We start from the raw sequence: 12,034 nt of genomic DNA, 5'->3' as shown, positions 1-12,034 counted from the left end.
GTTCATTTCTTGGGGATTCGTTCAGCTGTTCATGGGAAGCCTCGATAGGCGATATTGGCGAAATTCGTCGCATTTCTTCGGATTTTTTTCTTCTGCTGCGACCTGCGGAATTAAATCCAAATTGGCCTGACCAAATACCCGAGGTCCCATAAATCTTGCTCTGTAGCACAGAGATAAGTGCCTTTTAAAAATGCCAGTGGTATGTGTGGAGAGCCTTCGTTTGAGAGACTCGAAACCATGAATCCAGTTCAACACAAAAAATGGTAAGTCCTGAGGTAGCGATAACCTATTCATCTTCATCAACCACGGGCACAGAAAACGCAACATTAACAAATTATGCCTACGGTAGAGGTCGGAAGCATGACCCTTTGACTGGGCATCGATTAGAGCCGAGCTGCTTATCGGTACTTTCCGTGCGCACAAGGCTGGCCGTCTAGTTTTGATCACTATGTCAGTTCAACAACCTCGGGTTAGAATTGTACAAAAAAGCCAAGAATGGACTGTGTGGGTTACAAAAATAGGGGTCCTAGGAAATCCACAGACAAGGTACGCCACGGAAACTGATCCTCAATGTTGCAAGCTGTCCCAGTGGCTCGTCCCCAGAAGCATGTGACCTTTTTGAACCTTTGGATACATGTCTGTGAGCCATGTTCTTTAGTAACGCTGACTCCGTACTTGCCAGAATTTTCCCATAGTGTCGAATATTATTGCTCTCGGGCCTTCGTCACCGAGCAAGTACATAATTAAATGTTAAAATAGATACAGTTTGTTTGTTAAGCGAAAAAGAGGAAAAAAAACTCAGACAGATGGCTCAGCAAAAGCAGAGCCTTATCTAATTGGATGGCTTCAAGAGGTTCAAGGGCCACTGAGTGACTGCGTCAAGCGATACGTCTCGCTGATTCGTTTTTATGGCAGATGGCGGAATCCCTCAGTCATGTTGCGACTATGTCCACAGTTTCCGGTCGCAGTACCAACATGGATGCCTTCTGATCTTATGACTGGTCATAGAGTAATACGGATAATTTATTCGGATTCATATCGATCGAAACTGAGCACGTGAATACTCTGCTGCACATTCAAAATCACTATGTCGTTAAGATGATCTGAGGCCTTTGGTTGTGCTCTTTACAACTGTTTATTTCATTTCTTTTATTTACTTATTTTGATGGTTCGTGAACAGTTTGGGTGGAGTGTGGAATAAAGTGAATCAGTGAACGGCTTTTCACTATACCTGGACGTGTCTGAACTTACCTTGCCATGTGGTTTCGCCAACTGCGTTGCATTCAGGTGAATCGTACTAGATTAGACAAATCAGGTGACACTGGGTCACAACAAAGCCGTCGCTCAAGAAACTCATTTCGTACGTCTATCAAGTATAGAAAGTACTCACAGGAATGTTACGGGGATGAGAAGAACATAATAAAAATGAATGGGGAATCAGATCAGCCATCAACCTCATCGCCAAAACTTGGCCGTCAAAAGTTACTCAGTACTGAAACAATCAGGAATCCAAAGCCGACCACTTCTGACCCTTCTGGGGAACTGAGTGAAGGCATTCGGACTATGCCAAATTTGGATCCCCTTCTGCTGTGTGTTTCCGAGGTCAAGTCAGGAACTGCAGGCTTCGACTATTTTGAAGATGCCTCACTCGTATTTAATGAAGACTTCTTTGAGGCTTCACTATCGCAAAATAACCCAAATGCGTCAAAACCTATCTTGAACGACTTGGAAGCCAGGTCAGTATTACAGGTTAATCCGTCTAATGGAATAAGACAAAAACCGGAACGAGAACAGTCGGGATCTAGAGGCCAGCCTCTTGAAAATTATCATCTGCAGATCCATCGAACAGAGGAACCATCCAGAGTAACTAGTATAAGAAGCGATCAGTCATTAGTTGGGACAAGGTTGGTTGATGAGAAATTGCTGCGTCAGTCTCGAGGCACAGTAATTCCCAATGGTTCAACAATTCACACCACAAATCTGCAAAACCCCACTTATTTGGAATGTCACATGCAATCATGTCCAGAGTCTGTTCTTTCCGGAGCTCTTCTCAAGCAAAGTAAACCTTGTTCCATACGCTCGGCTACCATCGTGAGTAACACAAAGAAGGAAAATGAGTTCGTTTGTTCGAATTATTTAGATAAATCTATTGACTTGAAACAGAATATTCCACCGTGTGAAGAGCGCTCGTCGCTCAAAGAAAGGGACCCTCGCCTTGTAAATGTTAGTCAGCAGCAAGGACAGCTCAACACGTTTATCTCCACTTGTGGCCGAGATTCACCAATAACAATAGAAATGACCCACATAGTGTCGCTGAGACGCGTAAAGCAAGGTGATGGAAGCACAATGTATGTAAAGGATACTCAACTTCGTAAATGTCAATGCGTTTGCACTTGTCTAAACAGTAAGAGTGCAGTTCATGAAGTAGAAAGTCAACCGGTGAGATTACCATGTTTACCCCTCGTAAACGAGGCCTGTCAAACCCCACAACAAATGGGTTACCTAATCGACAGTCGACTTCAGAAAACTTATCTTGATCAGCAACAATCCTCTCTAGATTTCCAGTCAGTCGACTCACGTCTCGCCACAGAGCCCGCCGAAGAGCCAGTAGAGAATACAGTAAAGTGCTGCGCAGCATCACAGTGTTACTCCGAACCAAACCAGAATGGTGAGCCAAAAGGCGTAACCAACAGGCAGTACCACACCAATTCCTTCCTAAAGCCACAACAGTCAACCAGTCATGAAGGCTCTTCTGAGTCAGTGATATGCCCCACGTGCTGTCCCACGAAAACGGAGCGGAAAACACAGCCACAAAGCAGTGTCGTGGCCAATGAAACTACGAGGTACAAATCGGATGTTACTGTGGTGGGCGTACGCCAAGATATGACAGACCCCTTGAGAAGACAGGACGACATGACAGATCTGGAGGAGCTCGAATTAGTTCGAAGGTCCAACCACGAAATCGGGACATACATTGGACGGTGCAACTGCCCAGACAAAACTTCCTGTGAGTGCGAATTACGGCGACCATTGGAGGAAGGAAGAGTATGTTGTGTGGATTATTCAACGCCTAAAGGGGGCTGTCTAGTAGAACCAGCTGCGATTAGAGTAGAAGAGAAGTTTACGCGTTCAGAAGTGACAGAGAAGGGCTCTGCGGTGGAGGATAAAGATGAAACTTCTAATCCGTGTTATTTCTGCTTCAGGCGTCGACGGAAATCCAAACTTCCTGAACCCGTTTCAAGAGAAATCGAATCATGGCCGGGAAATCTCGATAAGTCACAAGTGGTTTTTTACAGGTATGATGAAGAATCTCCCCCAAATACTTTAGTTTCCGCTGTCCGGTCGATTCAGTGCCCATCGGATCCTGGTGAATCGGTTGCGAGCTTGCAAATTTATAGATTGATGGATGATCCTAATCTACATAGCATACACGATGACAGAGTTTCAGAAGGAGGATGCGTCAAAGCTGCCACCATTGCACCAGCCACCGGCGTCAGGTATGTAAAATTGATAGATCCAGTAAAGTCGTACCGGGCTGTAGTGCATAGCGTGCCACGACCAAGTTGTGAGCGTACACCTTCAGAATTCGTGAACACAATCCCTGAATACTATCCGAAGAAGGAAGTGGAATATCGAAAGCCTTGCCACCTTCCACTAGGTACTGTAGTGGAACAGACTGTGCCCAAAATTCCCTCACAAGTTTGTTCCACATCAAATCTGACCAGCGAGCCAAGTCCCGTTTTGCATCCATGGCGTTGCTGCGACGTGAATACAGTAATGAACCCACCACTTCCATGTTCAAAACCCGCTGACCGCAACTTTTTTGCTCGGCCCGTTGACCCAATACCAACGCCCGCGAGGGAACTATCCATCGTAGAATCCCAACACATAGAGGCAGCAGAATATCCTTTGTCACCCTGTTGTCCATGTCCCCATGAGCGACCTCTATCTTTCATCCACATGCAACACGTCTGGCCGAACTGTTTAGCGAACTTGCCTTGGGCCTGTCGCTGTAAACGTGTTATGAACGACTGTTGTTCTTGCCCTCAGATAAGGTGGGGGTGTGACAATCTAACCTACCAAGGTGCTCAAACGCACTACTATAGCAAACCTGAGCGCTCGCAAGAGGGAGGGCTTTGTGAATGTCGGAACAGGTTGCTGACATGTCCACTTGCTTGAAAATTCCCAGATTCGTATGCAGCGCGATAACTTTTTGTGGCTAAATTACAGAGCGTATGGTAACATTTTTTTTCACTGTGTTCAACTTGTTTTTCATGATCCTTTTCTCGAATAAATTTTCCAAAGAGCGACACTTGATCTTACAAGGGTAGACTGATTACCTGAGGAATTCAGGGAAACTCGCACTAGGGCCCCATCTTCAGAAGACACAAAATACGAGCTCAATGGTCAGTGTGCTGTGATTTTTTGCGGGATAATCTTGTGGTGTGAGCAATTCCTGGTAATATTATCATCTGACTCCTGAAACGAGCTCCTATGAACAATGGAAGTTAGCACTCGTAGCCTACGTCAAATAAGTCATCAATGTATCGAGTAATACTTAAGAAGAAGCTCAAAGGGAACCACAGGTAATCATGAAGACCTGATCATAAACTACTTCGAATAAGTCACCGATCGTGATAGATACGAAAGTACGCTTGGAAACTTCCATAGGAATAAGGAGACATCATAAACCGCGTACAAATGAGAAGTAGATCTGTCTCGTTCATTTGTTGAGTGGGAATAATTAGGCTTCAGCTACTGGGATGACAAGTCCGCTAAACTGAAATAAGGCGAATTCGGGATAAAGTCGTGAAACTTGAAGTTACCCAACAGAATTTGTGAGTAAAAAGATACCGCAACTCATTGGGCTGAATCTCATGATGGTGGGCAGTGCTGGTGCTGCACAAGATATCTCACGAATCATCATCAACATTGTCAGTTGTAAGAACCGCGTACTCGTCCCATGAATATGTATCGCTGAAGTAATCAAAACATATGTTCCATTATAAGCATCTGTTAATTAGGATAGTGAGCCTACAGGACGCTGTTGATTGAGTGATCTTGTATCTAGGGAGGCGTTGAGTAAGCTGGTGATGAGTCCATAAGACTTTGTTGTGGAGTCCTGCACGAAAAACCAGGCAGGTTTTTTGAAGATTCAGCACACTGCTTATACTCCTGAGTGCCCTTCGACAACCCAACTCATAAACACATTTCCGTCAGTCTTATCTTTTAATTGAGCCCCAATTTTACACAGTCATCAAAATGTGCTCGATCGATCGTCCAGTTGTAACACCCTTTCGTTACCTAACTGCCATGCCACTCGAAGGAACCATGAAGGCTGCCAAGTTGCCCAAGCCTAGAAAAGAGAAGTCGAGATACAGAGGTTAGGTTCGCACCATGGACCTTCTGGTCAGTGAGTTCACGCTCTAACCACTGAGACATCTCGCCAAAAGTGCGCTCACTTGCAGGCTTATTTGATTTTAACAGGAGACTCAGCTGAATCCCAGCCAAGTCATTCGTTTATGATATTCTTCTAATGAATATGTTGAGCTAGGATGCCTCGTTTTCCGGTTGGTACGTTATTCGAGATATCGCAGCATGTCTTCTTGAAGAAGGAACACACTATTCATAATGTTTCTGAAAACAGTTCCACTACCCGGAATTGGATTTTGGATATCCAGGGGAAGCCCGAATGATGGATGTTGTAGTGTAATGTAATCCATCGAGAAGCTACATGATTAAAAGGGGCATACCTAATGTGATATGTTATTGAAAGTCTTTGAACACAAAGTTTCCTCAAGGGTAGCTATTATCCTTTTGAACAAGTGCATATCTGCCAGGAGCAATAGGTATCGTGTGCTTGGATCTCGTACATATCGCTAACGGACAATATGGGTGATTGCACATAGTTTCAAAACCTAGTTGCCCAGTCTGGTCTGTGTGACCTGGCACAACAGTAGAGCAGCAGTTCGGCCAGTCAGTTGAGTTTAATCGGCGGATGACCTAGTCCCCTTCGCAGTGAGAACATGCTGTTGGACGAGCGCAGAGTTGTGCGTACCTTATGTAGCAGCTCATGCGGTATCGCGAGGGTAATGGAGCCAAAGCACGTGAACAACACAGATTTACACAAAACTATTCGTCAGATCGTTTTTTATGAAAGGATGGGACAACAAGCATTAACCAGGTTGGCATTTATGTAATCTGAGTTTCACTTGTGACCATTTCACATTCCCAACCATTGAAATCTGTTTCCCGACCTCCTCTTAATATCTTAAAGTAGACTATTCAATCCTCGTTTCTGTTTACGCTATCTTGGGTAAATTATACCACTGCCGTCGGGGATCGGTACTTGTTTCCAAAACAACACTTTGTAACGGGAATGGGTTGTACTCCAGTTCTTGTCCTTCAAAAATGCGGTTTACTTCACAACGATAAGCATTGCGTTTTGGACGATATTGCAACTAACGTGCTGACTGTGTCAAGGTGTTTATGCAGTTATGCTTTGAGTTTTGAACCGAGTCATAGAATAACAACGAGAAACTGACCCTCATAAATAAGTGGTCTCGTGGTCGTATCTGAGTTCATGCTAAATTTTCGAATCGCTGTTTCAGCGTTTTCTTCTTGGAAGGATTAAGCAGAGTAAACTGACGTACGAAAACGCCTTTGTCCTTTTCGCCAAAGCAAAGGGAACCGTCTAGCATGGAATGCAAATAGTTGTGTGCTGCACATAAGTTGCACGCATAGGTGCATTACACAAAATATCATTGGGATTGTTTGGGTAACAGACTTGCGGGACACGCGATGAAAACGGTGAAGATTTATGTCCAGGCTAAAGTGATCACTCGAATCACCATCATTTAGACATTGATAAGTTAGCTATACGTATTTGGTTAATATTGATCAGCGGTAACTGGACCCTTGCTATTGCTATTTAGACATACTGAGTTCCTATCACATGGACGAATATTTTGGCGAAACTCGTAAACCGAGTCGCAAAGTTTTAGGTTTTGTCAGCAGACATTCGTACCATTTTGGCACTAATCCTAAAATACCTGATAGGGTACTTAAGATTCAGACTTGGACGAATGAATGGAACCTTACCGTCGTTTTTGTTCAGAGTCACTATTTGTTAGACGGTACTCCGTACAGATACCGCTTTATCGCTCGCAGTTGGGTGCCGTTACGGCCAAGAAGCCTATCCTGCACGCGATTGGTCAGAAGATCGGCGCTTGCCGGCGAGCTCTGATCGACCGAAAGTATGAACCCAGAAGCCGATGATGATTTAGTGTCTGCCCAATACCTGTTGACAATGGCGCATCCAGAAGGCGTCAGAATTTTCAGGATGTTGCCGCCGCACACACTTTACCTATGAGGCGCTGTACATGTCTTTTTGACCTGGTTTTGGGTGGTAATGCACGTTGTGCGCCCTTGTTGTTCCTTTGAGTAGAAAGCTAGCTTGAATGGTTCAGACCGAGAACTAGACTGCGAAAATACCGTTATTACAGTGTTGTTTATATTTTTTAGGTTAAGTGCAACCTGATTACCAGTTGCCTGGCGCCCTATGGATTTTTTTCGCTCATTTTGTACCCATCAGTGGAATTCACTGACAAACTGCTTGACACTAAAGGCTGAACACGGGATGGGAACAGGGCTCGTTCGCTCAACGCATCTCAAGGACTGAACGCACAAAAGCCATTTATTCTTCTCACATATTTCAGCTGAACTTCAATATAGAGTCACAAAATTTAGCAGGGATTCCAGGTTGAATGTCAAAGGGCATGACATAATGAATACCGTGCTACTGATGTATGGCGTGAACGCTAGTCATCTGGCTGCAGATTTTGTGCAATTCACTTGTATCATTCGCTTCCAAGGTCAAAGTAAAGTTACTGAATACTTAAGTGACGTAATATCTAGTTAATAACATATCTAGTTAATAACATGTGAACAAGTAGACAAGTCTGTTGGAACATACGATGAACTATTCGGAATTCGAGATGACTGATATCGTAGTTTCGACATATTTTCTCGCAATTGATTCACATAGGAGGGTGAATTGGTCGGAGTTTCCAAAGTGGACGAAAAGTATTCTCCGGGAATGCGTAAAGTTGTTCCGAAAACTAACTCTGCTGGTGAACAATGCAGTGAGGAACGAAACATGGTGCGTAGGTGTAGTAATATCACTGGTAACATGTCGTACCAATTACTGGGATCATTGTTAGCTATAATAGCGGACTTCAAGTGACGATGAAACCGTTCGACTAATCCATTTGCCTGAGGATTATAAGCCGTCGAACGTATGTGTGTGCAACCGAGCAATTCCGTTAGATGTCGGAATAAGTGGCAGTCGAACTGCGACCCGCGGTCAGTGGTGATATACGACGGAACGCCGAATGTGGAAATCCATCGGCTAACAAATGCTCGAGAAACCGTGTCTGCAGATATGTTTTTGATGGGGATGGCCTCAGGCCATCGAGTGAAACGGTCTACAATAGTGAGTAAGTAGGAGTAGCCGTTGGATGGGGGTAGAGGACCAACAATATCCAAGTGTACGTGATCGAATCTACTGTCAGGAGCAGCGAAAGTTCCTATGGGTGATCGTGTATGCCGAATAACCTTAGAACGCTGACATGCTAGGCAGGTCTTAGTCCATTCACGTATGTCTTTGTTCATTTCCGGCCATATGAAACGCTGAGAGATGAGTTTAAGCGTTGAACGTATACTTGGATGCGAAACATTATGTAATGACTCGAAAACTTGCCGACGCATGGAGGGTGGGACTAGGGGTCTTGGATTAACTGTCCCAGTATCACAGTCTATAGTTCCTGGTGCGGTTTGTAGCGGCATCGGTTGTATCTTCAGGGATGACTTCGAACTCAGTGGCGTCGAAGCTAATTCCTTTTTTTGAAGTTCCGCCATGCGATTGAGATCAATGCCGGGCGTACGGTGTAGCGAATCTACTGCCGGCCTTGACAAGGTATCGGCAACTATGTTATCCCGACCTGAGACGTGTCGAATGTCGTTGGTGAACTGCGAAATGTAGTCCAAATGGCGAATTTCACGCGGAGAATATTTGTCCGGTGTAGCTTTTAGTGCTGAAGTCAATGGTTTGTGATCCGTATATACATGAAATTCGCGACCTTCCAGTAAGTGTCGGAAGTGACGGATGGATAGGTAAATAGCGAGCAGTTCACGACCAAACGTGCTGTAACGGGACTCGGCTGACGACAGTTTATGAGAGAAAAATGCGAGGGGTTGATGGGTGTTGTTAACGGTCTGCTGTAAAACAGCACCTACAGAGTCATTGGAGGCGTCCACATTAAGTGACAATACAGAGTTGGGTTGTAAATAAAACAACTTGAAAGAATTCGCTAGGGAAGCTTTGACTTGCTCAAAAGCAGAAATAGCGGAGTCGGTCACATGAAACGTTTTTGGTTTTCCGGATAAGAGATTGGTGAGTGGTGCTAACAATGATGCAGCCTTGGGAATAAAACGTCTGTAGAAGTTTATCATACCCAAAAAACGCTTAAGCTGTTTAAATGAAGTGGGTAAAGGAAAATTTCGGATGGCATCGAGTTTATCATCAGTGGGCGATATACCATCCTGGTTAACCATATGTCCAAGAAAATTTAATGTGGGCACACCAAAAATACATTTTTGTGCGTTGATGACAACGCCGTGGTCGCGCAGTCTAGTGAATAAAAGGCGTAAATGTTCTAGATGTTGTTCCACGCTATTACTGGCGACTAAAATGTCATCTAAGTAAGCAAAAACAAACGGTAAACCGGAAAGTACTTGGTCAATAAAACGCTGAAATGTCTGTGCTGCGTTTCTCAGACCAAATGGCATGCGCAAAAACTCGAACAAACCAAAAGGCGTAGTGATTGCAGTCTTATGAATGTCCTCGGGGTGGATTGGAATATGATGATAGGCCCGAAGGATGTCAACGTGGGAAAATATTGTACAACCCACTAGATTGGATGTAAAGTCGTGAATGTGCGGGATAGGGTAGCGATCTGGAGTCGTTATGTTGTTTAGTGCACGGTAATCGCCGCAAGGTCTCCAGTCTGTTGCAGTTTTCTTTGGGACCATGTGAAGTGGAGAAGCCCATACACTTTTGGATGGCCGAATGATTCCCAACTGCAGCATGTGCTGGAATTCTTCTTTGGCGATTTTTAGTCTTTCCGGATGAAGTCGCCTTGGGCGTGAGTAAACGGGAGTTCCTCGTGTGTCAATGTGATGGACTACAGAGTGTGTCGGTTCCGCTTGATGAAAGTTTGGTCTTAAGAGTTCTGGAAATTCTCGGAGTAAGTCGTGGTAACGAGAAGAGCCGTGTGGTGCTAACGTTATTGGGCAAATATTCGGCGTAACTGCTGACTTTCCCTTGACTGTTAATTGGGTGGTGGCGTCAAGTAGACTTTGACGCTTTAAGTCTACTAGTAAGTTATGGTGAGTCAGAAAATCTGCTCCCAGAATTGGCTGATGTACGTCTGCAATGATGAAAAACCATTTGAATGCTCTACGTAGGCCGAGGTTGAGTTCTAGTGTTCTTTGTCCATATGTTTTTATGCAAGTGCCGTTTGCCGCCCTCAAGGTGAGTGGGGAGGGAGTCAGTTTGGAATCCGCAGCGGTTACAGGTATTACGCTAATGTCAGCACCTGTGTCGACCAAAAAACGGAGACCGGAGTTCTTGTCTAGGAGAAGGAGACGGCGAGAGTTGTAGTCTAGGCCAGGGACACTACTCGCCTCTACTGCCCGGCCTGTTCGTTTCCCGGCTGAAAATCTCTTGCAGGTGATGATACCCGAAATGAACAAGGTTTTGTGCATTTTCGAGCAGATCGGCCGAACTGGGTGTGATACCAGCAGTACCCTTGGCGACGTTTAGAGGAAAAAGAACGATTGCGCTTGTATGCAGGCTGAGGCGTAGATCGACGACGTTGAAAACGATCAAAACGGATAGCAGCTATTTGATTGGCGAGCTCTTCGAGACGGGCATTAATGGAGGAAACTGTGCTAGACGAGTCAAGGGAATTGATATTTGAAGTAGAAGGTTGTATTTCGAGTATTTTATCGGCGATACCTGCCAGTTGCGTCAAAGGGACGTTATCTGTATCTGGAGCGAGAATCGACTGCACATGTGTTGGTAAACGTTTGAGGAATAGCTGCTTGAGCAAGGCGTCATCGATTTTTCTGTCGCCCAAAATGTTGTAAAGTCGGCGTAAGAATTGGGACGGTGTACAACCATCTAGTGTTTCACCACTTATCAGTTGTTCTAGGCGCTTATGTTCGGATAACGCAGTTCGCGCAATTAATGTATTTCTAAGTTGTGTAAATGGTTGGGAGTTATCCGGTGCCATAAGAATATCGCGTAAATCTGCCGAAATTTCAGGGGGTAGAACTGATAAAACATGGTAGTACATAGTGTGCTCCTGGGTGATTCCTCTAAGGGCAAAGTGAGCTTGCACTTGAGTAAACCAGATGTACAGAACGTGGTGCCAGAACGGAGGTAGGTGAACAGATGCAGCGTTGATATTTGGTTGAGGTAATACGGGGTTTGGTGACTGAGCCATGGATGTGTCAGACATGAGTAGTAATATGGATATATGGGAGTCCAAACGGAAAAAAATATCAGAAGTTACGTGAGTTCACAATCGTCGGGCTCACCAATTTGTTAATGCTCTAAGAGGTCCCGAGAGCTACTTATACAAACAAGAAAACTGCGAGCATTAACAATATCAGCTTGTTGAGGAAAAGTTATTACAATAGTGTAAAAAATGAACAAAGGGACTTATCGTATTGCCGATTCGAGTTGATAAATCCTTTTGTGAGTACGGATGCAGGTTTCGTGTTTTCTGCGCCGTTGTAGTGGCCACACGTAGTCCTGAATATCCGTGAGTGAGGCGTTGTAAGTCCCAAGCGGCTCTACTCCGAGTTGGGTGACGTGCGAAGCTGCGTTGAGTTTTGTATTGTTGTGGTGTTGTCCCATATGTAGGAACATCTGTGTGTGCGTGGGTGTTAGCACAAGCTTGCTGTT

General features: G+C 44.7%; 1 protein-coding gene across 1 annotated transcript; it reads left to right on the top strand.

The window, feature by feature from the left end:
- Positions 1-1,425: 1,425 nt before the first annotated feature.
- T265_01018 (hypothetical protein) lies at positions 1,426-4,179 on the top strand (the record flags this gene model as incomplete). The annotated part of the gene is made up of 1 exon (XM_009164933.1): positions 1,426-4,179. One exon carries the CDS (start codon positions 1,426-1,428, stop codon positions 4,177-4,179), a length of 2,754 nt encoding a protein of 917 aa, XP_009163197.1.
- Positions 4,180-12,034: the final 7,855 nt, after the last annotated feature.

The sequence above is a fragment of the Opisthorchis viverrini genome, assembly GCF_000715545.1.
Source record: "Opisthorchis viverrini unplaced genomic scaffold opera_v5_10, whole genome shotgun sequence".
Classification (NCBI taxonomy): domain Eukaryota; kingdom Metazoa; phylum Platyhelminthes; class Trematoda; order Opisthorchiida; family Opisthorchiidae; genus Opisthorchis; species Opisthorchis viverrini.
Note: the sequence above shows the minus strand (reverse complement) of the source record. Positions and strands in the feature narration are given on the sequence as shown.